General features: G+C 34.3%; 1 protein-coding gene across 1 annotated transcript; it reads left to right on the forward strand.

The window, feature by feature from the left end:
- Positions 1-808: 808 nt before the first annotated feature.
- On the forward strand, positions 809-27,938 carry LOC134852071 (sodium-coupled neutral amino acid transporter 7-like; the record flags this gene model as incomplete). The annotated part of the gene is given in 11 exon segments (XM_063868351.1): positions 809-951; positions 2,046-2,106; positions 3,353-3,490; positions 11,618-11,755; positions 17,610-17,853; positions 18,378-18,435; positions 18,735-18,881; positions 21,222-21,368; positions 25,874-25,989; positions 26,786-26,994; positions 27,548-27,938. Coding segments are annotated over 11 exon segments (1,784 nt in total), but the record flags the coding sequence as incomplete, so codon positions are not given.
- Positions 27,939-27,940: the final 2 nt, after the last annotated feature.

The following is a 27,940-nucleotide window of genomic DNA, read 5'->3' on the forward strand; positions in this document are numbered from 1 at the left end:
CCGGGTATGTGAATTCTTGTCAGCACTTCTGCTTAACTAAAAATATTCAAATATGATTGGTCGAAACATCCAACATAGCGCCAAGTTAACACAGTGTCCACTAAATCACATGGGGGAGGGGATGATAACATGAGCGGTGGGGAGGAAGGGGGTTTTGATTCAGTTTTTTTTGTGCTACATGTTCAGTTTCAAATTGGTTGTAACCATGGTAATTTTTTTTACTTTGAAAATTGTTTTTTCTTGAACTCGAGTAAAATTGATAACAAGAGTTTTCCTGATTAATTTCGCGTAGTGAAACTCACGAGAGTTTTTGCTCAAAAACGGAAAATCTTTTCTAGTAGATCAATTAGACTTTAACTTTCAATTAGACTTTCAGATTGTTGGTGTTGTTTCAAATTTGTTCTATTTCAAATTGAACTCAAATATTTTCTCTTTCAAATATGAACTCAAGAATAAACATTAACCAGACGTAAAGTCATATGGTTATTTTATTGTTATAATGTCATGAAGTTTTCGACATGCGTTTTAAAATTACTTCAAGCTCAATTCAGTATTATTAGTTATCACATTTTGAAATGGTTTCTCTTTATTTGTCGCATTAAATTAAACAATTCATTAAAATGACAATTTAAAAACATCTATAAACCAAAATAAGAGTTAACACATTTCAAAGAGAATTAAATTTTTGTCCAAATTGGCTTCAATTTAAAAGCAACGAGAGCTTATCGAGCTTTGGAGAAATCTGAAATTAATATCAAGTTTTACTAACCGATACGAACTAGGGGAAATATTTCAACTATGTTGTCAGAGGATATTGTTCTGACTCGGAAACCAACAACTGCTATTGCGGGTATCTTCATCATCTCCAATGCTGCGCTAGGGGCAGGCACTCTCGCATTTCCAAATGCATTTGCCAAGTCAGGACTCATACTCAGTTTTCCCATCTTGGGGGTGAGTACCCGCACCGAAGTTTCATGGATAAAAATATTAATGAATTTTTTGACTAAAATGTTGTCCATATAATCGATTATCATGGCAAATTTAGACGACAAAGTAAAGGATTCTTAATCCATTTTAACCGATTATTTTTGAAAAACAAAAATCCATTAATAGCCATTATAATCAATTATATTCCATTTTGTTTTCAATATAATGGATATTTTTTGTACATAAACTCCAGGAAAATTGATTAAGTTTTAAAAATAATGACTCTACTCTCTGCAATTTTCTGCAAAACCCGAACGAACACGTTCATCCAGGGGCGGTCATCATGTAGTAATTTTCCCATCCTTAAACGCATTTAAATTCAAACCCCCCCTCCCCACGCGCGTACCACACCCCCACTAAACACTAAACATCACCACCTGGATAGGTAATTATGTAGCATGAGTAATAGCATTTTCAAATCACCCTTTGCTAACAAACTTGTCTTATTATAAACAAAAAAAGTCTTTTTTAGATCAAATTTTATCGTTCAAAATTCAAAAGATGTAAGCCGGTTTCTTCGACACTGGGATAATTTTTCAAATTTTATTTTATTGTAATTCTAATAAATAATAAAAGAACTTGAATTTGATATATCATTCGACCCATTCCAGTGATTAATTATGATCATTTTTTTTTGAAAAACAGAAGAAGTCTGCTCGCTAATCTCATTCGCTCAAATTTAGACCAAAAATAAAAAACTTCAAACCGGGTTTTCCTCACAAAGAAATTCTTTTGAAATTTTTAAAAATTGTTTGAACCACGACTGAAATGGTTTTAATATGGTATATCACTCGACCCATTCCGATGATAATTTGTGGTACTTAATATTGCATGAAAAAAAACTAAAACACATCTGAATACAAATTTCCTTCCAACTTTCAGTTGTCGGAAGAATTACTTTCAGCAATTTTTAATCAAATACTAATATCTTTTTACAGGCATTTTTGATTTGATTGAATCCATTTTTTATATTTCGTCTATGTAGCCCATCTATTCCAAGCCCATGCACTTTTTTGAGTTTTTTATAAATGTTTTGAAAACTAACTTTTTCTTTCTAGATATGTATAGTGTTGTGTGCTCTTTCTCTCTCAATAGTGGCTTTCGCCAATTACGAAACAGGTGAAAATACTGTATGATAGATAGTCTTTCAGAATACTTCATGAAAATTGCTTAGTATACCGTCAAAGCACAAACTTAACTTTACAACAAAAATTAGTTTGTCTTAAAGTTTTTTGTGAATCAAAATTTGCGCAAAATGCTTAAGACAATCAATCAAACCAGATATATCATTATATTTTTTGCCCAGTAAATCGAAAATATTTTGCATTTTGTTTTTAGTACGATTTAGCTTGAGAAACAACATGAAAAAAAAACTTTTTTTTCCCACTCAATCAATGCAAATAAATCACCCTACTTATCACACACCCAAGGTTGCCTAGTAACGGATTGACACATATATAGAGCTAATTCAATGGTTAAGCATTTGTATTTTTGTACCTAGTATTGAACGCCCCCCCCCTTTTTTCAAAATGAGGACTACCGGGTCGAGCTCCCAGACTCATGTAGACCACATTTTGGCGACCAATTTTTGGCATGTCCAGACTTTCCAGACCGAAATTAGGCATGTCCAGACTTTCGCGACCAAAACTTGCCATTTCCAGACTTTTGCGACCACGATGATCCGTCGCGACTTTCGCGACCGAAGCGGAGTTGGCGCGACTAAAATATCGCGACCCAATTTGGTATGTCCAGGAGACGGCGCGACCAAGAAATAATTCCTCACGACCGAGATGGATACGGCGGAGATTTCCAGGTCAAGTTGGAGACGGCGCGACCAAGAAACAGTTTCTCGCGACCTAGGTGGATACAGCGCGACTTTCAGACCATGGTGGAGACGGCGCGATTTTGAGGCCGAGGCGGAGACGGCGCAAATTTCCAGACCGAGGCGGTCACGCCGCGACCACGACAGAATTCTTCGCGACCGTGGTGGACGCGGCGCGACTTTCACGATCAGAGTGGAGTCATCGCAATTTTCCAGACCAAGGCGGAGAAGGCGCGATTTTCTGGACACAGACTTTCGTGACCCATGTCGAGGCTTTCGCGACCAAGTTTTGGTACGTCCAGACTTTCGCGACCCATGTCCAGATTTTCGCGACCAAATTTTGGCAAGTCCAGACTTTCGCGGCCCACGGCGCGACTCATGTCCAGACTTTCCAAACTCAAACTATGCAATTTGGGTCTAAATCCGGATGCGGCGCGACCCTCAAAGTCTGGATATGAGTCTGAGACCTCGACCCAGGTAGTTGAATAGTTAAAAAGATCCAGGCTAATTTAGACTCTATCTATCATACTTAATTCCTCTAAGGCACCTATGAGTATTACCAAGCGATGCGGTTCTACTGCGGACCCTGGGTTGAGTTCTTGTTCAACGCACTAATGATAGTTGGCAATATTGGTACTTGTGTTCTCTACATGATCACAGTCGGCGACCAAGCAGATCAAGGTCTGTAAAGATCATTCAGATGAAGGGAGGCAGATATTAGTTTTTTGTTTGTTTCAGGATTGGCTCTTTTCCACTCCCCCACACTTGAATTACACTTTCAAAAAACAGTTTTTACGTTGTCAAAATGAGAAATGAAACATTGCTCAGTGAGCAAACTAAATATTGTGAACAAATTTGTTCTTCAAACTTTATATCATAACATCACACATTCAGTGAGAACATGTGAGACATTTGAGAAAAGATGAAAATATCTGAAATTGTATGTTAAGCAATGTTTTTGTTCAGAAAGTTTTTTTTGATGCCAAAGTTGCTCTCATTTAACTGAAGCTGCCATAAACTGTTTTATTTTAGTTTTAAAACAATATAAGATAATTTTCGGGAAAAAAACCTTTCGATTGAAAATTGCTTGCCATGCAGTTTTCTTCTTTGAAAATTGTATCATAAGCCTTATTCCATTTTCCACATATGAATTTGTAATTTGGCCTTTTTCTTGTATGGACCTCAATCCGCGATTATAGCAAAAATGACCGGTCGCTTTCCTTTTTTGAATTTGCATCCAAAAATTCTAAATAAAGTGTTGCATATGAACTTTTTGGATGAAAACTTAATGATAACGTTTTGAAATCAAAATTGTATTAGTATATAACAAAAAATGTTGGTTGCTTCTTACCTTCCACTGAATCCTACAACAAAAACTTAGACCAGGAAATATAGTGAGAATAGCGGTCTCAAATTTCATAAAAATACTGGTCTGTGAAATCATTAATTACAGAATTAAGCTTTTTTGTCTGAATTCAGTGCCCTAACGAGTGGGAGAAACATAAATTTCAAACAATTTTTTATCCATTTTTGCCAATTTTGTTCACTTTTCTAAACGCATTTTTTGCATTTGATATGTTTAAATTAGATTGAAATTGAGAGCTCATTTAGAATCGAAGCTTATTTAGCATTCTTACTTTAGGGCACTATCACAGAAAAGAGCTTTATGATTTTTGTGTTTCTTGAAATCACTTCAATTTGCAGCCAAAGTTAACTTTTTACGCTGATGAACCTAGGGCTTGAGACCTAAAAACAGTTGAATGAAGAAACCATGTTTACATTTATCTTTTAAGACCTCGTTTGAATAAAGTTTTCTTTATCATTGTGAGGCTATTATTTTGACCAAGAAATTTGCTGGTATAAACAGACCCTATGGTTGTATTATTGGTCTTATTTTGGCATAAAAAACTTGTTTATTAGTCAGAAAATTATCAAAAAAGAGTATTTAAGTTTAAAGCGACTTTAAAAAACAAAAAATGTTGATGACTATTGTTTTTTTTTCATATATTTCTACAGGTGTTCATATTTTCGTTTTTATTGGAAAATTATCTTGGGTTTGGAAACAGCACAGAGTCTGAAATACATTTTGTTTTTAACTAATCAATCGTTCTTTTAGATTAAGAACGATACGTAACATAATTGGCAGGTATCTAATCAATACCATAAGTCAATAGATCAAACAAAATGAACAACTTACACCATTCACCAACGTGAAAAAAATTAAGTTCTTACATCTAACTAAAACTAAAGCCTATATACACCCATTTCCCCCTTCAACGTAGAGTGAACAAAATTTAAAAAAGCACAAAACAAAATTAAATGAACAGATCGAAGTTTTGGTATCTATAAATGAGGTTGGTATGTACAAATATGTACAAATGGGTGATTTTACAGAACTTACTTAATCTACATAATCATACATAGAAATTAAAACATAAGTGTACATCTACACTACCAAATGTTGACTTCAACGTACACGTGTATAAAACTAAGAGACATTGTAAAAAAAATGGTTAAAATAGTCAACAACTGGAGTTTACCAAAGGTTGATATATTTCGTCTGTATTCATTCATTTTAGTTATGCGTTGACTTTGCTCGACCGACGGAAAACAGTTTGGACATATTCGACCAATGAAAAATTTTTCGACTGCATTTGAGCGATAAAAAGCAATTTCGACTACAATCACCAAGAACTTTCGACTAAATCTTAAGTCAAAGACTTTCCAAGCGATTTTCTGTATTCATGGAATTGCATTTAAATTGTATGATTAGAAATTTTTCATACATGGAAACTGAATTAAAAGCATTCTTGGTCATTTTTTGATGCAGAAGTGAATGAACTAGATTAAAAATTTTATAGGGTCACGCTGACGGAGTTGCGAAGTGAATATCAATTTCGCTTAATAATAATATCTAAAATAAGTTTTCAACTATAACACTAAAATATCTTTTTAAACAGTGTTTGAGATTTTTATGGATTCTACTCGGACAAATTTGTTCTGTCTGGGCCAAATGGCCAAATTTGGGCAAACCAGTCCAAGTTGGCAAAAGTGTGCTGTTTTTAGCCGTGATTGATTGATTGAACTAGGATACTTCTTGACTGTGTTTGACTGTTTTGTTGTCATAACTTTGTCTCAACAGTAAGTTTTTGGTCAAACAGGTTTCGTTCTGATTGTCAATACAAAGAAAATAGCTCCACTCGTGAGATCAAAATTACTCTGAGCTCATTTTATGCTTCTAACTTTGATAAAAAAAAAAGAACTCCATGATGAAAATTTTATATTAAGGAGCTGAATATGCCACAAGTTCGAGCTGTGTTTTTGTGAGTTGTGATGCGTGAATACAGATTTGTTGCGTGATCCGCAGCACAGCTATTTTTTGCTGATTTTTTCGCTTTTTTATTGCACGAACAAAAATAAATGGAAACAAGGTATTGCTCAAAATGGCTTCAAAAGCAGCCCAATTTGCGGAATCCAGAACAATTTGCAGATCCAAAAAAAAAACAATTAGGCCTTTATTACATCAAAGATTATAGTTTTGCGCATTCCGCTTACATTTGGCGGAATCTGCTTTTATTTGGCGGGATTTGCTCACATTTACGGAATCCATATCAACTAGCTATAATAGCTCTTTGCGGAATCCGCGATACTAACAATGTGCCGACAAAATTTACGTTACAAGTTAATTGTGCGCGAAATCCACACAAAGTTTCTAATTAGAACTCAATTACATTTTTGAGCCTGTTTAAATTATTGTCAATTACCTACACACATTGAACACACATTGAATCAGCAATAGTCAATCTAGAGCATGATTTTGTCTCGTTAACTACAATGATGATCAGAAATTGCGATAATTATAAATGAAACAAAAGGTTATCATTTAAAAACTAGGATTAATTGATAGTTATTATTTCCACCAACAACTGCTGTGATCAAAAAATCACCGAAGAAAGAATAGTTTTTATGAGCAAAAACAAGTTAAATAAAAAAAGTATTTCAGACTCTGTGCTGCTTCCAAACCCAAAATAATTTTCCAATAAAAACGAAAATATGAACACCTGTAGAAATATATGAAAAAAACAATAGTCATCAACATTTTTTGTTTTTTAAAGTCGCTTTAAATTTAAATACTCTTTTTTGATAATTTTCTGACTAATAAACAAGTTTTTTATGCCAAAATAAGACCAATAATACAATCATAGGGTCTGTTTATACCAGCAAATTTCTTGGTCAAAACAATAGCCTCACAATGATAAAGAAAACTTTATTCAAATGAGGTCTTAAAAGATAAATGTAAACATGGTTTCTTCATTCAACTGTTTTTAGGTCTCAAGCCCTAGGTTCATCAGCGTAAAAAGTTAACTTTGGCTGCAAATTGAAGTGATTTCAAGAAACACAAAAATCATAAAGCTCTTTTCTGTGATAGTGCCCTAAAGTAAGAATGCTAAATAAGCTTCGATTCTAAATGAGCTCTCAATTTCAATCTAATTTAAACATATCAAATGCAAAAAATGCGTTTAGAAAAGTGAACAAAATCGGCAAAAATGGATAAAAAATTGTTTGAAATGTATGTTTCTCCCACTCGTTAGGGCACTGAATTCAGACGAAAAAGCATTATTGTTATGACATTATTTACTTAACCGGGGTGCCGAACATCAAGGTGACAAGACTTAAATTAGTCAGCCAAATCGTAAAATTAGGGACTTCAAGCCAAATAATTTTTCCCAAAGTGATTGTTTTGTACATTTTCTTTGAAGAACTTCACATTTTTATGATCTTTCTTCACTATTTAGTGGCGTTTTCATAAAAATTAAGCCTCCAATCATATCTAACCTTAGACCTATTATAGGTTTAGGAAATTTGAAAAATAAAACACAGTTGAAGGCGTTATTTGTGTTTATAATTTATGCATTTCAAAAACCAGCTGATGTTGTTAACGAACGCCAATATTAAGTGGCGCATTGTCGCAAATGATACTTATTGCGGACTAAATCTGCCTACTTTTTTGAAAAGCAACGAAAATTTGTGATTTCAGATGCTTGTTAAGATTAAATTTCGGCCTGAAGTCCCTTCGGCTTGAAATCCCATTGGCTTATTGTCGTAGACCCACTTAACCGATTACAAACATCGCAGCTTTAGCATACTTTGTCAAGTGATTTAAAACTATCTAACTTTAGACCTATCAAAGTACGATATTGATAAGAAATGAACGCAAATATTTACCTTGTTTAGCTCAATCAAAATTTACAGTTTTAATAAATCCTGAGACGAACCCTGCGTAGATATTTGAATAGAAATAAAGATTTACGCAATAGATTCAGGCAGTTCAAACTTTGGAAAAAACTTCATAAAATAACACTTTTTGCCGAAATTACTGTTAAGTAGTTAAAATTCGTTTTACTTATTCTTTTCAACAAACTTATTCTTGTCTATTTTTAAACAAGTTTCCCTGATTGCTTTTCCAAAAACAGAATAATTGTCAAAACTAGTCTTGAGAGGACTTCAGTTGGAAGAAGTTACCCGAGAAGCTACTGTCCTTAAACTAAATCTTTCAGCAAAAAAGTAGTAAATTCATTTATGTCGTCAGAGGATATTGTTTTGACTCGGAAACCAACAACTGCCATTGCGGGAATCTTCATCATCTCCAATGCTGCCCTAGGGGCAGGCACTCTCGCATTTCCAGTCGCATTTGCCAAGTCAGGACTCATACTCAGTTTCCCCCTCTTGGGAGTTAGTGAGCTTCACTTCTTATTTATTTCATGTGTTAGTGGGAGTTAGTGAGCTTCACTTCTTATTTATTTCATGTGTTTTCCACACCTCCCCCATTTTTCAAAATTTTATTTTGGAGTTTTTAATTGCGTAATTTTGGCTAAAAATGTAAACTTACGACTTAAATTGTGAATAACAATTCTGTTCACAGATGTTAGTTCGTTCACCATGCCAAGTTCCATTGCACTATGGCAACGCTAGCGTAACCTTCTCATTTTGAAATTGGCAGGTGGGTGAGGTAGTGGAAAAAACTTTTATTCGGGTCATTAATAAACCGTCTAAGTAACAGAAAGGCGACAAAGAATTATTATTTTTTGTTTCCAACCAACAAAAATGAACGAATATTTTACTCAATTTTTTCTTGTAAATTCAATTATCATATAACACGCATGCCTGAAATATTGACATTGGTGTTTGAATTTACTTGAATTTAGAAAAAAAAGGACTGTGTGTATATCAGGGTGAATCCTTGAATATTCAGACCGCACTTAAGAACAAATTAAAACAATTTTTGGTTGATTAATTGACGAAATAACTGAAAAAAAAAAGTTTTTTGCTCATTTTGTTTCTTCATTTGATCCCACCACGCTATGTCAAAAACAACCTGTTATTCAAAAAACTAAACTGCCCTAATCAGTTTAATTTGGAATTAGTCCACCGCCTACAGATATTACACGAAAGCAAAATAGTGCGCGTTAATTATTCAAAATTGACCATTTTAGCATTTTTTAAACCCTCATACTTTTAGGAAAATTGATAACGGGCAATTTATTTTTCTTTATTTGAGCTCCAGTCAACAATATGTTTTGAATGCAGTAAGTAATTTTGGTCAAAAATATTGTTGTTAAAAAACTTCTGTCATAATTTAGCTTGAAAACGAATTAAATTCTGGCTTTTTTAGTTTATAATTACGCAAAAACAACCAACTGAATTACTGACAAAATTATAGCAAAACTAGTCTCGAGAAAATTTGAACAAAGTATACCGAAGCTTCGCAAATCTCCAAATTTTTGTGGAAATAAGTTTAAAAAAGTTTTTTTTTATCTAAAAAAATTGAATTTCATGTAAAAAGGTGAAATTTTCGGGCTATAAAAAAGAGTTCATATATACAAAATTGAAAAATTACGTTATTCTTGAATTATAAGTAACGATATAAGAGGCTCGCTGTCATATTTTTTTTGTCAGCAACTGAATGGGTAGTTTTGGTGTCTTCATTTTTTAGGCTAAATATTTACTCCATTTTATTTTTGTTAAACTTTTAGCATGTCAACCGACTGAGAAAAAGACAAGTTTTAAATTTCAAATTTTATTCATTTTGTTTGGATATTTTAAATCAGCTCTGTAGTCATAAGTCTGACAGATTAGTCATGGGCGGAGCCAGGTGCGGATCTAGGATTTTCTCGAGGGGGGGTTTGAACATGTATTAGGCCTGCAATTTTTTTTCAACTCTCATCTGTTGTTTTATGCTTTTTAAAGAAAACTTTTGGCCCATTGATTTCCCATTGCGTTCTGAGCCCTATAATGCAAACGTCTTGGACTGCTTAAGTCTCAACAAAAAGGAAACTTTGCGAACGAGTTCCGAACGACCAATCAAATCACCTGGCCAGAAAAAGATTTTTAAATTTTTAATCTATAGCCTAATCCTTTCAAATAATTTCATCAACCACGTTTCGAAGTTTCAGTTTTTTTATGGGTTAATTAAGAAGGTGCAGAAAAAAGGACAAAAGCGAGATAAAATTGTTCGTTTTGTTGCCCTGAATGAAAAATTTGCTATTTTTCCCGTGCCCGCTTTCTACTACTCAAAACGAAAACTCAACAAGAAAATATCGCGAATTATGTCGCTTTAGGAATCGATTGAGTCCTAAAAATTGTTATTAAAATTTTCAAATTCTTCGTTTTCTTCGGAAGGTTAAAATTAAATTTTGAAAAAAATTTAGTCAAACAACGCCTCCAAAAGCGTAAACTAAAGAAATTTCAATGAATTAGTGAAATATTTGGTTCTAATTATAAGTTTCAGGTACATTCTTTTCAGACACTGATAAAAAACACGAAAATTCAAAATTAAAAAATGAAAAGTGCGCTCTTAAATAATTATTTTCGTCATTGTTCCTTTTTGCCATAATCATAAGTGCGCTCAAAGAAATTAATAATGTTTGCTCAACTAAATTCGATTCGGTTCAAACACTGTTTTCCTGAATAAGGCGTAAAAAAGCAAACGCTTCTTAAAATGAGGACGGGAGAAATGTTTGCTGTGAAAACCGAACTCTGATTTTGACTCAAATCTGCGATTTACAGCAGATCAGGGCGATTTGTTTTCCCGGTTTTAGGTGTGCGTGGTGCTATGTGCTCTTTCTCTCTCGGTTGTCGCATTTGCTAATTATGAGACAGGTATTGCCAAGTATGATATGTAGATCTTTCTTTAAGACCATTTATCCACGGTGGAAAGGACCAACACAAGAGCTGTACAGCTCATCACGGCGAACCGCTGTTGTGCCCTTGTTTAAGAACTACATGCTATTTTTTTGGTTATTTTTCTGGGCTGGGTAATGTTGCTTCACCCTCAAGCAACGAGCACGGATCATGGTGGTCCTCGAACATCCGACCTTTCGATTGAGAGGCGGAGACGTAACCACTACACCACCGCTCCCCCATCTCTCGTGAAGAAACGCATAAAATCACGGATGTTCAACAAACCTCCATATTTGAAGCCGAAATTACATCAGAGTTGGAAGCTTTTGATTGGTTTGTACTTTCTCCTATGAAAAAGTACCAACCAATTACATCAGAGTAGGAAGCTTTTGATTGGTTTGTACTTTCTCCTATGAAAAAGTACCAATCAATTACATCAGAGTTGGAAGCTTTTGATTGGTTTGTACTTTCTCCTATGAAAAAGTACCAAACAATTACATCAGAGTAGGAAGCTTTTGATTGGAGTATTTATTTTCCATTTGGTCTTTCTCCCATGACAAAATAGCCCCCCTCCCCCGAGCTAATTTTAGTTAGAGACCAACCTATCATACTTGTGTAAATGTGTAGGCACAAAAGAGTACTATCAGGCCATGCGGTTCTATTGTGGTCCTTGGATGGAACTTCTGTTCAACGTGGCTATCATAGTGTCCAATATTGGCACCTGCATTCTCTACATGATCACAGTAGGCGATCAGGCAGACCAAAGTAAATTTAAAAGCAAAGTTATTTCTTCATCATCACCATCATCATTGGATTCTCTAATCACCTTTTTTATTGAAAGTAGGGTAAGTCGCCTTGATAATGGTCTAGGTTGTTCCTTGATATCAGTCCCGAGTCGAAGTTTTTGCCAGTTTTTTTTTCTATGGAAAAAACTGAGTCAGGGAAACTTTTAGTGTGACATACCCCCGTGTTATCACAGAAAAATTGAACCCAAAAACACCCAAAGGGTTCCAAATTTAGTAGTTTGGGCCATTCTTCCCCTTCCATGGCAAATTTGGGACCAATCTTTGAGCTCCCTCGTTCATTTTTGTTCAAAAAAGAATGACTCACGGGACTAGAACTCATTCACGGTGTATCTACGGTCTTCAGTGTTTCTCCTGTTCTGCAATTCCTTAAATTTACTCATGATTTGATTTTGTAAAACCGAAAGTGAGAGATAATCATTCCTAATTCAGCATAATACAATAAGTAAGATAATAAGGCTTAAAGGGTAACTTACAGCACTGAGTCAACACTAATTCTTGAGGACGTGGGTTGAGAGGCAAGTTATATGCGACTGGAACGCTACAGATTGTGTGTTCGATCCACAGTGGGATCTTTGGTTTTTTTTTGCTCAAAATTAAACAATCAGCGTTGATCCAGAGAAACTTCAACACTGTTTCAGAGATGATACAGATTGAATTAGAACTGAAATTTCAGCGCTGAATCATCGATGATTCAGTTTTGATCTTGGGTGGACAGACGCTGATCAGAGACTGAATCAGCGATGATTATACCAGCGACGCCAACCCGTTTTCCGGAAATTGGCTTCATTCATTTTCCTGTGTTGGGAAAAGTTGAGCTCAAAAATCTGCTTATTCATCTTTTGCTTTAAATTGTGCTCATTGAGCTTCTTTCGCAAAAAGCTGGGCTCATTCAGCTCGTTTTCTTAATAATTGGACTCATTCAGCGTCCTGAAAGGAAAAATTCAGGGCAAAAAAAGCAAACCTAATTCACGTCTGTTTTTTTTCTGCAGGCTGGAAATTGAGCCGACTTTATGTGAAAATGAAAAAAAAAATCCCATATATTCACTTGTACACTTATTTTCGAAAAACTATCGAAATTATCTCTGCAAAAGTTAAGCGCAAGGAAGGTTTCAATATTCAACAGCAGGTTATATAAAAAACTTTGAAGAATTTTCAATTTTTCAACCAATAAACCAGTTTCAAAGTTCAAAAAGTACAAATCATACAAGAGCAATATATAATTTATTTGACTTATAATGATGTATCCAAGAAAAAATGGAGCATACCCGGATCCAAATTGGGCCTCAATTCAAGTCAAATAGATTATATATTGCTCTTGTATGATTTGTCCTTTTCGAACTTTGAAACTGATTGATTGGTTGAAAAGTTGAAAATTATTTTAAAATTTTTATATAATCTAACCTGCTGCTGAATATTGGAAACTTCATTGCGCTTAAATTTTGATAATTTTTTTGAAACTGAGAGTACAAGTGAATATGTGAGTGTTTTTTTTCATTTTCACATAAAGTCGGCTCAATTTCCAGCCTGCATAGAAAAAAACAGACGTGAATTAGGTTTGCACTTATCACGTTTTTTGGTGATAGATAAACCATCCGAAGATCAACAGCCGACAAAACGTTTGTGTACCCGTGTTGAAATCCGTACACCATAAATGCTTGTACACCGTGTATGGAAATTTTTAATAAAACAGTCTGGTGATGAAAAAACCGAGGTTTTTATTTTTTTTAAAAACGCATATCATACAATTCCCATATAAGGAAATGGTATGACTAGCATTTTGTTTTGCTGGCGACACAAAAATTTTTCCAAGTAATTTTGAAATTGCTCCAAAAATTTTTTTTTGGAGTTTTTTCAACCTCACAAACTATTTCCAAAAAAAAATTCGCACACAAAATTTAAATTTTTGTGTGTATAATGTAGACCTGGATACACTAAAAATAGATTTTTTTCCTTTTCGCTTAATATTTGTTTTCAAAAACGCTGAAAATTTCTTTATATATATATATATATATATATATATATATATATATATATATATATATATATAAGCTATATAGGAATTGTGTAACATTTACCACCAGAGTTATGGAATTTTATTCATTTTATGTATTTTTTCGGCATGCTTATAAACTCCACGCATGTTCGATTGGTTTATACTTCGGCTTGTTTGTCTATTTACCCTTTTTTCGAGACAACTCAAGTAACAATTAAAAAAAACGTTAGATGGGCTTCACTGAAAAATCATTTAAGAGGCCGCTCAGACGTGATTTGGGCTGCAAGGTAAAAATAGGTGTAAATATACTGTTATCGAGAAAAAAAAGAAAAAAAAATTAGCTCGGCAATAGTGGCAAAACTTTTACCGCTAAATCATCAAATCAGATAGAAACAACTTAGAAAGACCTATCTGTCAAAAAACTGCAATTAATTTGTCAAAATTTCGTGGGCAACGTTGGAATTGAGATACGAGTTCGCTAATTACTTGTCAAATTGCATTCTTTGCAGAAAACCCATGTAAATGATGTTATGTTCAATTTTGGTTTCGAGAACTTAACCGAATTTGGAGATCAAAAATTTTGAAACACCAGTTCATCCATACTTCATGAATAATCGAATAAACAAATATGATGATAGAGCAGCAAGGTGGAAGTTTTTGTTTGCAACATTAGTTTTGTTATAAGTTTGCCAAAGAGAGTTTTAGACATCACGCTAAAAAAACTTAAGCACTTGTTAATTAACAAACGAAAAAACTAAACAAACGAAAATAAACAACTAAAAAATTTATAGATCCAGTTTTTGAATCTTTCTTTGAGTTTTATCACCTCGGTTCTACATCAGTTTTTAAGGAAATGTTCTTAAAACTTGATCAAGTTCAAGCACATTCAACAACATTTTGGACCAAACTGAAAAAAATCTATCATGACGGGAAAAATGAAACCAGCTCAAAACAGATCCTCCCGACTGTAAAACCAAAATAGAGTAATACGTTTGACAATAGCTTGGCCTCGTAATGTTTGGGTTAGTGGAAAGTTTGTGTGAAACTTCCGAGAATTAAAGGTGACTTCTACTGCAAAACCGCTGTCTCAGAACACCAAAATGGTTAGTTAGTTGTGAACATACGTGTTGTCGACTATCGACAATTTTTCCAAACATGGCAAAATTTTTTAGCTGCATTTATGAAAAGAAGAAATTCAGTAATCATTCAAAGTATGCAAAATGTGCGTTTTGTTTGTGCAAAGCGGGAATCTCTAATCAATTGAGAAAAAATCTCCTATCAATCTCTGATCAGATAAAGCACTCAAAAATATCGGAGAACAAGCAACTTGTGAATTGAAGTAGGCTTCAAAATTTCTGTCAACAAAAGTGACATTTCGGAGAAAAAATATTCTAGATTTGCCAGCAATCAACAGGTTTTGCCATCCGCAAAAACATTAAACTTCTCATTCAACGTCAGTTTCTAATGAATGTGTCCAAATACAGTTTTGCTTCTTTTTTTAAACAAAATTATTGTTCTGACTTTCGTAACGAAAGTAACGGAATATTTATGCTCGAAAGTGGGTTTTTTCTTCAGACAAATTTCAATTTATTAACTAGCCACTGTTGACGGAATTTCTAAAATATCATTCTAAAGTTATTGTTGTCCTGAGCTTAAATTTGAAAAAAATTTGTACCTGTGATCAATTTTCATAAAGTCATGGGGGTTTAAAGACTGTCATTTTGATCAATTTGGGTCATTTAACTCGCTATATATCAAATCTGCCATAGAAATCGTTCCAAATTGGTTGAAGGAAACTTAATTGCAATACTTGCTTTGTTAGGAGCGAAATTTATCACTTTGTACTTTATATGGCGTGTGGGGGACAATTTTTCTTTAAAATCTCAAACTAAAAATTACTGCTCGTATCAGCACGAAGCCTTGATTGTTCCGACTGTCTTTTAAGGTATATGAAGCAGTAATAAAATTCAGTAATAACATGAAAAAAATTAATTCTAAAATTACGAGGCCAAACTGTGCACTAGATTTGTGTCTGTATGTTCCTGGATTCCAGAGACAACTCTTAAAACAAGTTGAAACTTTGTCGTATCGATCAAACGAAATGAAAGAACAAAAGAAAAACAAAATGAGCGTCCTCGTTGCGGATTACGCTTACAATTCACAAAAAGCACAGTTTGGCCTCGTAATGAAGGAAATAATTATTGTTTTTTAATTTGAAATTTTATGTGAAAATCCTACCCCCAAACGTCACATAAAGTGTAAAGTAATAGATTTCAATCCTTTTAACAAACCAATTATGGCATATAAGTATCCTTGAACCAATTTGGAACGATTTCTAAGACGGATTAAATCTCCGCCTACGCGTTAACAGCGCGAAATATATCGCTCGTTAATTGTCCCAAATTGGATAAAATGGCAATCTTCAATCCCCCATAACTTTAACGAAAAATGATCACAGGTGAAATATAATTTCAAACTCAAGCTCAGGACAAGAAAGAATAGCTTTCGAAATGATATATAAAAATCCGTCAAAATGGCTAGTTAAAAAGTCAAAACTTATCTGAAGAAAAAAAGCCCATCCCGAGCACAAATATTCCGTTACTTTCGTTACAATCAATAGTCGGAACAAAAATTCATTTTATTTTGTTTATATTTAATTTTTTCATGTTTTTACAGAGAAATACCCTGAAATTTTGACATCGAAGAAGAGTTACATTAATAGAAATTGATTAAGCAAATCAGACAGAAAAACTTCTTTTTACGAGAACTTCAAGGTGCTGTGATGCTACAAGCTTTTTCAGTTGCCATTTCAATTCCACGAAAAAAAACTCAAATTTTTTTATCTCATTTTTTTCGCAGATTTGTTTACACCTGAAGGGCGTAAGTTAGGTACTCATTTGCATAAAAACCACAAAAATAATCCACAGTTATACGGTAATTAGAGGTTTATAAAATTTTCCAGGTAGGCTTAGGTAAGAAAATGAGGAATATTGAAGTTCAGATGTTTTTTTTTCATACAAATTTAGCCAAAGGAAAAAATATTTTCGTCATTTTATTTATATAAATTTGCGGGCGTGTGAAAAATTCAAAGTTGAACAGTTTTGACCAAGTTAGATCCTGAAATTGATCGAAATCCTTTCAAGGTAATCAATTTAATTTACACGGTACAAGAAGCAAACTATATCACTTCATGCTTCAAATAGCGTGTTAAACAAATATTTGGAAACAAATTTAAAACTTTTCCTTCCTCAGCCAAAATTGACTTGATGCTATTTTATTGTGTACTTGACACCATACCGTGAGGGGAGAAAGAGCCTCAAAACGTTGACATAACAAAACCAAAATTAATAAATCAAAATGTCGCTTTCAGCTTTAAACAGGGGCGGATCTAGGATTTTCTAGAGGGGGGGGGCGGATTTTCAAAAAAAATGAAAATTTTGTCGAGCTTTTTTTTTTACTTTTTAGGCCGACCAAATTGAGATTCCGAGCGGTCCCAGAACAAAATAAAGACTTAATTTAGACAAAATTTTGTTCGATAAAAAATTTGAAAAAACAAGTCCAAAAAGCCGTGTTTGGGCACTTATAAGAAATTTTTGAAAGAAAAAGTACGTTTTTTTTTGGCGCGCGCTCCCCCTCAAAATTAATATATTTTGGCGCCTTTAGAAAAACTTTATGGTTCGTCGGCGAAAAATTGATTTCTTGAAAAGTACCAAAGTGAAGACCTTTTGGGTCGGCAGGAGGTCGAATCCCTGAGGCTGAGAGCTTGGCGACCCCCCCCCCCCCTCCCCCTAAATCCGCACCTGGCATTTCTTCATTTCAGTTGTGAACCGAATTCTGGACAACAATGACGATTCAGAAGACAACCTGTGGTATGTGAACCGGAAATTCACCATCACTGTTTTAAGCACCTTCATAATCCTCCCCCTTTGTCTGGCTAAGAACATAGACTTCCTCAAGTACCCCAGTAGTCTGGGGGTGTTGTCTATGGTGTATTTGATGGTGGTCATTGTGTGGGACTACTTTGAGGAGAGGGGGGAGGAGACAGGTGTGGAGATTGACAAGTAGTAAGTAGCAAATCAGCTCAACCAAGTCAATCAGGAGCAGACTCTAAGAGTGAAGGAGGGGGGGGGGGGGGTTAGTCAACTATATTGTACGAGTTTTTTTCTCGAAAAACCAGCTTATTGAAATTGTACAATCAATTTGAATATGAATAACCGCAAGCGCATTACTGCGAAGTCTGCTTCAGTAGAAATTACTGCCCATAAGTTTAGTTATCCCAATCAATGTCGCAAGTTTTGTCAAATTTCAGTTTAAAATAGGTTTCTGAGTAAGGCAAAACTCAGGTTTTTTTCGAGAGGGGATTAAGTCGTGTTTCAAAAACTGTTCGACACTTTTGTCGACGATTTCAGGTCTGCCAAGTTATTTGTTACAAACCTAAGCCGATAGGTTTTCCGTAATCTTGAGTAGTAAGGATACTGAACTCCCAGCCCCTAAACAGTTTCTGTTTCTGAGGCTTCTAAGTTCAAATTAAAATTTTCTACAAATTTCACAAAATTTCTCAAAACCCTATGAACTTGCGATGTTTTAGTCCTTCCGACTATGCCAATATATTCGATGCATTTCCAACAATTCTTCTTGCATATCAGGTAACTATTCTGGTCTGAATATTTGAGACAAAATTGATGCCTTGTAAAACCGTTTCGACGTGTGTTTTTCACGTGTAATAAATGTGTTTTTGTCGTGTGGTTTTTATCAGCTTCTCCCGGAAAATGTCTTGAAATCGTCCCACTTTTTTGGCGCTTTGTTTTGATTTATTTTTTCAACTTTATTTATTTATTCGTTTTTTTCTGAATTCATTCAACTTTTTTGTCAACTTTTCAACTGTCTGTTGTTTGTATTTCCATTTTCCTTTATTTTTTCTTCTCTGTAATTTCATTAAATTTAGTGCATGTCGAATGCGTACCCTGTGTTCGGGAGTATGGCAAGTGTGTCCTTCCGAAATTACTTCATATGCATCAGTGGCAGTGTGTTTGTCTGCACTCTCGTCTATCTGCCAGTTGCACTCTTCGGATACCTCTCCAAGGGCGTCAATGTTAGTCATATCATACCTCAAAGAGTGCTCATTAGTTCGAGTGTTTCGTCGTCCTAAAACCCTTTCAGCCGTAGTTCGGATTTTATAAACGTTCCGCTCAGTGTCAAAAAATTCTAAAAGCAATTAGTTTACACAAAAAAAAGTGGGTGCGAAAGCTATTTCGAAAATTTGACGGCCTTTTTTTTATGTCGACCAAATTGATTTTCCGAGCTCTCCTAAAGCACTAATGCAAAATTTTGACAAAAAATAGCGTTTTTTTGGCGCGCGCTCCCCCTCAAAGTCAGTATGCGCCTTTAGAAAAGTTTTAGGGTCGGTCGACCAGAAATGGATTTCTTAAAAAGTACCATTGGGTCTGGTGGTTGTGAAATTGATGATATCTTGTAAACCCCAACGCACTAAAGTTTAAACTTTAAAGCAAATTCGCAACATTTTACCAAAAATTTTTTCTGGGGAAGGGCGGTTTTTCGATGACCTTTTTGTCAAAACTTTTTATAGGTCGACCAATTTGATTTTCGAGATCTCCGAAATACTAGAAGGACCATTTTTTGACTAATTTAAATAAAACAGGCCAAAAATGCCCTTTAGAAAGGTTTCACCGAAAAAGTGTTTGTTTTTTGAATGCTCTCTCCCCTCAAATTCAGTTATATTGGCGCCAGAGGTGCTTTTTAAAAGTTTTTGAAAAAGCCCAGACAAAAATGAGCGTCGTGAAATTAAACCAAAGACCGGACCTCGTAGCTCCGTTATTGTTACTTCGTCGAATGTTAAACCACCGTTCCTATAGTAAAGTAGTCTCCTTTTTTTTGAGATGAAGGCTTTATTAAAAGTCAATTTATTAAATCAAAAACTCGTATAAAACGAGGAGAGCCAGTTGTTATGCAAGTAGCACGGAATGTAACGACCACGATGTTTAAAAAAAATCATACATACAAAAATAGTTTAAAAAATCAAAAAAAAACATTTACATTTCAAATATAATTATATAATACCGGACTCCGCAAAAAAACTTCCGACGCCGCTTACAAATTGCAGACTCCGCTCATAAAACGCGGATTCCTCCCACAAATCGAGGATTCTGCTTACTAAGTGCGTCTAATTGCTTACAAAAAATGAAACTGGTTGGAAAGTAGGATTCCGCTTACTTAATGCAGATTCTACTCTCAAAAAGCGGAAACGCTTAAAACATCCGGACTCCGGTTATGAAACAGCGGATTCCGCTTAGAAAATAAGAGCTCCGCTTATAAAACGCTCATTCCGCTAACAAAAGGTGGATTTTGCAAACAAAATGCAAAACCCGCCTAAAAGTGGGGATTCCTCTTCCTCTTGCAAAATGAAAATTTCGCAATCAAAATGCGGATTCTGCTACAAAATGCAGATTCCGTCATCATTATGATGATTTCCCGAGAGCACAATCAATTGAACACATGAATACGTATTCGTACTCAATCTGTTCTGGAATTCATAAAATATGTTTCGAATTCTGCAGATTTAGCTACTTTTGAAGCGATATAAGGTTGTAGTCATTTGTCTGAAGACTCTCTTACAAGAAAGATGAAAAAATTGATTTTGTTGCTGCTTTAATAATTCAGTAAAGAGCGAATAAATAGAACTAAAACTGAACTTTGATAGATAAAAATGCTGGAAAAACAGTAAAACTCTATTTGTGAGGGCAGCATCTCATGTTTTTTGCTAACTCAGTTGGAAAACAGACAAAAAATTAGAACAATTGTCGGAGGAAATAATTTTTGATTTATTAATGAATTCAAATCATGGCAATTAGGTCTTCTATATAATAGAGCAGATGTGAGTTTTTTGAACATCTGCGAATTTTTTGAGATACCTGCAAGTGGATGAAAACACAAACACACTCTAAGCCATGGCATCTTCGCACCCCCTTTAGGTGGGATGGCTCGAAATAAAAATCTTTTAAGAATAATGCGCGCTTGAATGCAAAGGCTAATTTTAGTAATGTACCTAGTTACCTGATAAAATAATTGAATGAAAACACTAATTGCTTAAAACACTTAAGATATTTTTTGACCAACAAAAAAAATATTTTCAACATAACACGGAGGTTAAAGAACATGTGCTGTTTATTATACGTTTAAAAATTAACAAGTACGATTAGATAAATTTAGGTGTGGTTTTTATCAGCTTCTCCCGGAAAATGTCTTGAAATCGTCCCACTTTTTTGGCGCTTTGTTTTGATTTATTTTTTCAACTTTATTTATTTATTCGTTTTTTTCTGAATTCATTCAACTTTTTTGTCAACTTTTCAACTGTCTGTTGTTTGTATTTCCATTTTCCTTTATTTTTTCTTCTCTGTAATTTCATTAAATTTAGTGCATGTCGAATGCGTACCCTGTGTTCGGGAGTATGGCAAGTGTGTCCTTCCGAAATTACTTCATATGCATCAGTGGCAGTGTGTTTGTCTGCACTCTCGTCTATCTGCCAGTTGCACTCTTCGGATACCTCTCCAAGGGCGTCAATGTTAGTCATATCATACCTCAAAGAGTGCTCATTAGTTCGAGTGTTTCGTCGTCCTAAAACCCTTTCAGCCGTAGTTCGGATTTTATAAACGTTCCGCTCAGTGTCAAAAAATTCTAAAAGCAATTAGTTTACACAAAAAAAGTGGGTGCGAAAGCTATTTCGAAAATTTGACGGCCTTTTTTTTATGTCGACCAAATTGATTTTCCGAGCTCTCCTAAAGCACTAATGCAAAATTTTGACAAAAAATAGCGTTTTTTTGGCGCGCGCTCCCCCTCAAAGTCAGTATGCGCCTTTAGAAAAGTTTTAGGGTCGGTCGACCAGAAATGGATTTCTTAAAAAGTACCATTGGGTCTGGTGGTTGTGAAATTGATGATATCTTGTAAACCCCAACGCACTAAAGTTTAAACTTTAAAGCAAATTCGCAACATTTTACCAAAAATTTTTTCTGGGGAAGGGCGGTTTTTCGATGACCTTTTTGTCAAAACTTTTTATAGGTCGACCAATTTGATTTTCGAGATCTCCGAAATACTAGAAGGACCATTTTTTGACTAATTTAAATAAAACAGGCCAAAAATGCCCTTTAGAAAGGTTTCACCGAAAAAGTGTTTGTTTTTTGAATGCTCTCTCCCCTCAAATTCAGTTATATTGGCGCCAGAGGTGCTTTTTAAAAGTTTTTGAAAAAGCCCAGACAAAAATGAGCGTCGTGAAATTAAACCAAAGACCGGACCTCGTAGCTCCGTTATTGTTACTTCGTCGAATGTTAAACCACCGTTCCTATAGTAAAGTAGTCTCCTTTTTTTTGAGATGAAGGCTTTATTAAAAGTCAATTTATTAAATCAAAAACTCGTATAAAACGAGGAGAGCCAGTTGTTATGCAAGTAGCACGGAATGTAACGACCACGATGTTTAAAAAAAATCATACATACAAAAATAGTTTAAAAAATCAAAAAAAAACATTTACATTTCAAATATAATTATATAATACCGGACTCCGCAAAAAAACTTCCGACGCCGCTTACAAATTGCAGACTCCGCTCATAAAACGCGGATTCCTCCCACAAATCGAGGATTCTGCTTACTAAGTGCGTCTAATTGCTTACAAAAAATGAAACTGGTTGGAAAGTAGGATTCCGCTTACTTAATGCAGATTCTACTCTCAAAAAGCGGAAACGCTTAAAACATCCGGACTCCGGTTATGAAACAGCGGATTCCGCTTAGAAAATAAGAGCTCCGCTTATAAAACGCTCATTCCGCTAACAAAAGGTGGATTTTGCAAACAAAATGCAAAACCCGCCTAAAAGTGGGGATTCCTCTTCCTCTTGCAAAATGAAAATTTCGCAATCAAAATGCGGATTCTGCTACAAAATGCAGATTCCGTCATCATTATGATGATTTCCCGAGAGCACAATCAATTGAACACATGAATACGTATTCGTACTCAATCTGTTCTGGAATTCATAAAATATGTTTCGAATTCTGCAGATTTAGCTACTTTTGAAGCGATATAAGGTTGTAGTCATTTGTCTGAAGACTCTCTTACAAGAAAGATGAAAAAATTGATTTTGTTGCTGCTTTAATAATTCAGTAAAGAGCGAATAAATAGAACTAAAACTGAACTTTGATAGATAAAAATGCTGGAAAAACAGTAAAACTCTATTTGTGAGGGCAGCATCTCATGTTTTTTGCTAACTCAGTTGGAAAACAGACAAAAAATTAGAACAATTGTCGGAGGAAATAATTTTTGATTTATTAATGAATTCAAATCATGGCAATTAGGTCTTCTATATAATAGAGCAGATGTGAGTTTTTTGAACATCTGCGAATTTTTTGAGATACCTGCAAGTGGATGAAAACACAAACACACTCTAAGCCATGGCATCTTCGCACCCCCTTTAGGTGGGATGGCTCGAAATAAAAATCTTTTAAGAATAATGCGCGCTTGAATGCAAAGGCTAATTTTAGTAATGTACCTAGTTACCTGATAAAATAATTGAATGAAAACACTAATTGCTTAAAACACTTAAGATATTTTTTGACCAACAAAAAAAATATTTTCAACATAACACGGAGGTTAAAGAACATGTGCTGTTTATTATACGTTTAAAAATTAACAAGTACGATTAGATAAATTTAGGTGTGGCTCCTAAACGTTATGATTAACTATTAAAAACAGTTCAATCAAGTCGGAAACTGGAAACTTAGTTTGAAAACTGTCAGACATTTAAAAACTTTACCTGTTTGCAGTGCAGTTAGCACAGAATTTTCTTACCACAATCATAAACAGAGGCGAAACTGCGCTCTGCAAATACTTGCGAGAACACAACCAAAAAGCAGCTCTATGAAGTGACGGAAGAAAAAGTACAAACAAGCCTCGAATTAGCAAAAACTCGGCAACGTCTCGGATTCGAATCTGCCACCGAGCAAGTTTGAATCTCATGCACTAACCACTCAGCCAGAGCTGCTTAAAACACCCAAAACTGGCCACCAATAACGCAGCTACATATGCTATTAAATTACCAATTCGATATAACAAAAACAGCCCGCACCGAAGTTTCTCGGATAAAAATAGATTATATTGGGAAAATTTTGCCGAAAATATTGCCAATATAATCGATTATGTGTAACCAATTTAAGCAACATTTTCTATTATAATAGAAAGAAAATAGATTATTTTCATCAAGAATATATTGCCTTGTAATTCCACTAAAATATATTTTTATCTCCACATAATCTCAATAAAATCTATTTTTTTTGCCCTGAAATCGCCAAGAAATCGCAATAAAATCGATTGCTTTTGCCATAAAATTGCAATCAAATCTCTTATTTTTACCTTAAAATTGCAATAAAATCTATTGTTTTTGCCATAAAACCGCAACAAAAACTATTGCTATTGCCATAAAATTGCAATAAAATCGATTATGTTGTCAAAAATTTTGATTATATCGACAGAAAAATTGATTTTTCTCTGCTTAAAAGCATGCTATTTGAAAACTCAAAGCAAAAGTTCAATTCAAACCAAACGACACGAATCATGAAAATCATCAATATAAACAAGATTTTCGGCACAAAAAATATGCAACAAAAATACAAAATATCATCATTGTAAATCAGATTTTGTGCAAAAACAATTGGAAAGATTCCAGAAAATTGTCAATATAAACCAGATTTGAGCTTGAAAATATGCAATTCCGCTCATTCAAATCAAATTTGTTATTCGAGTTATGATGGGATAGAGTGAGGTCTCGAATGATGTAAGAACAAGACACGTAACAAAACTTGAAATTCAGTTCGAAAATTACTTAAAAGCTTGTTTTGTTGCTAAAAATCTCATATTTTCATGCTCAGGCAACTAAGAATTTGAAAAAGTTGGCGTCGCACATTTTTGTGTTTTTTTGATCGAATTTTTAAATCAATTTTGTCTAAATTATAATCTATCATAGTCTATTATAATTCCAATATAATCGAAATAAAAATAAAGCTTTTTAATGAATTGTTTTTTTCCATATAATCGATTATTTTACTCTGCTACCACAAAATCACCAAATAATTGATTATTAAAAGAATAATTTTTGGTTCGACCCTAAAATCGCCAGATAATATATAATAATCGGAGAAACTTCGGTGCGGGAGCACCAAATACAAAAAGTCACAAATTTGCATGTAAAAAAATGGAGGGCATAAAGCCAAATTATATATAAATTATGAATTTCGAAAAAACGCGAGATACATTGAGTTGGAAAATTTCTGAAATCGAGCTTTATATTTTTGTACTGCTGTTTCAATCAAATAACTTTTTCGGTTCGTTCGATGAACTAAAAATGCATCTGCTGTGTTAACTTTTAAAAAATAAATTATAAAGCACATATAATAACATACTTTATCGCAGCCTACCAATTCAAAAGTACCACCAAAAGTAGCAGTTTGTTTGTGATTTAGATTGGAAAAAAAGAAAGTTCGTACTAAAACACTTTGCTTCGCAAGTGTGAGAATTCCTCAAACTAGGGTAGTTTCTTGTGCATGGTTTGGTTAGAGAGCTATACACGCGCGTAGAAAGTTCGTGAAATAGGCAATATTGCCAACAATTTGTAGAAAAAATTAGCAAACTAACAAGTGAAAATACTTTCAACAAAAATTTTCCACAGTTTTTTCATTTTTTTGCACATTTTCAAAAAAGAAAATGTTGCAAGTTTTTTTTTCCAGGAAACCTCTAAGTGAAGCTTTCATAACCAACTTTCATTTAGTAAAATCAAGTTTTTTAGACTAAATGACCAATATTCATTAAGTGAACGTCACTCGGTCGCTTTAATCGTTCGAAGTTAGTCTGAAACTCGCAAATTTCAAGCAAATTTTTCTCGACCCGTCCCGATGATTGTTTATGGCACCTGCTTTAACGTGGGGGAAAAACTAGAACAAATCCGAATACACAGTTCCTCCAAAAGTTTTCAATGGTCGGAACAGTTATATTTACGGATTAAAAGATAATTTTATACGGTGTACCCATTTAGGTAAAGAGTAATGTGCTGCTATCTTACGACTCGAGGGACAACAAAGTCTTAGTGGCACAGGCAGCTGTCCTCATTTCAGTCTTGATGTCATACCCAATTCAATTTTGGGTACTCAAGTAAGACCTTTAACATCTTATTCGTCCTTCCTACCACCCCCGTTATCTATTTTTGTACCAATTCATTTGTCTACCCTATCTTCTTTTCTTCCATTTTTGGTACTTACTTTTTATTTTCAAAGTAATCTTTTATCAATGTTTTTAACCCTCCCCCATCTATGAAAGAACCCCCCGCCTGCAATTCTTACTTCCTTAACATATAAGAAATTGTCCGCATGGGTAAACTGTAGTCAAATGACCTGTTTTCTGCAAACTCCCCATATTTTTCACCCTCTATATCCACAAAATCACCCACTCCCCTATCATACCTGTCTAATTTGCATTAAGTGCATCTGGGACACTTGTGTTATCAAAATAAGAAGTGATAAACGAACTGAAACATGCCCTATTTAGGACGACCATTTTTTGAACTAATTTGAAAAATAAAGTGTGCTGTGCTCAATTAAGCGTTTTCATGTTAAATGGTACTGCACTCATACAAGCAGAGGCAAATTTGGGAGGGTGCGAACAATCTTATTTGGTTCTATTTCTTATGACTATTTTTTTGATTTTACGGAACAATTAGGATTATGAATGATGCAATTTAAGCCTCAAAAATAATTTAATGTAGCTTGCAACTGGTCGTTATTTTTTGTTCAAATACAACTTTGATCGGCTTTTAGGTCTTTTTCTTCCATGCGTGGTACTTTTTATTTATATAAAAAAAAAACATTTTATTGTTGCTTGAATTTTTCTTCCAATTTTGGTATTTTTTAATTCAATTTTTTTTTACCATTATTTCTGTTTCTCACAACAGGGAAAGTATAATCAAAGTGTGGCAATCCGGTCGCCAATTCACTTCCAGCAGTGACTACACTGATCCAGGCCTCACTCCCCTGAGGCGCTACACCATAGTGGCCATAGTGTTCACTCTCACTCTTGCTATGGCCCTGCGACTGCCTGATATCAGTGTGGCTGTGGCTTTCACAGGCTCATTTGCTGCCTACTTCTACCTCATATGCCCAGGTTCGCACTCGCTTAGATCAGTAAATTTCTTATAAAAAATTTGAAAAAAATAAAAAAGGTTTGATTTTATACTTTTTATGGTAATTATAATTGAAGAACCTTTTATTGTTTTTGAAAATAAATATGAATAAAAAATGTTCGAAAAAATCGACAAAAAGTTATGATTTAATATTTTTATTGTAAAAAGAAAATAAAAAAAAACCGAATCCATTTAAATCGTGTTCGAAACAATTTAAAATGTAAAAAACTGCGCAAAATGATTTTTTGATCCGTTTAGATTCTAATAAAAAAAATTGGCTCACAGCTATTCGGCTTATTGCAAAAGTGGTAAGCTGAAGATCATGTTCATAGTTGTGAATGCATACCTGATGGATTATTGGGTAATAAATTGGTGAACACGGGTGGTTTTACACTTTTTGCCAGGTTAATGCTTATTTAAAAAAAAATCCGTAGACCGTTGTAAGTCGACCAATTTTTCTCTTAGCAAAATTCGGCAAAAACTTTTAGCTTCACAACCTATTGTTCCGTTTTCTAGGCTTGCTTTTTTTATCAGGTCTTGTTCTAATCCAGACGACATACGTGAACGAAAGCGGTCAATTCATCTACAAATCAAACCCCAAAAAAGTTATCACATTTGAAGATTCAAACTTTCGACAAAAATCAACAACTCAAAGTTTACAGTCACAAGACGGCCCAAAAATATTCATTATTGAAAATGACCTGGAGAATCAGAGTAACTTCTTGGAAGAACATGATGTCTCAAAATCAAATTTGGATCCAGGCGTGAACAAACCTAAGTTTATGATGAACAAGTACAAAAATGGCGCGCTTTCATGGTCACTTCGAGTAGTTGGGCTGATTTTGTGCGCTTTGGGAAGTTTCATTACAGGACTTGGATTGGTAGTAGCTATTTATGGAGTTTTAGACATTCTATGACAGCTGCACG

The sequence above is a fragment of the Symsagittifera roscoffensis genome, chromosome 7 (genome assembly GCF_963678635.1).
Source record: "Symsagittifera roscoffensis chromosome 7, txSymRosc1.1, whole genome shotgun sequence".
Taxonomy (NCBI): domain Eukaryota; kingdom Metazoa; phylum Xenacoelomorpha; order Acoela; family Convolutidae; genus Symsagittifera; species Symsagittifera roscoffensis.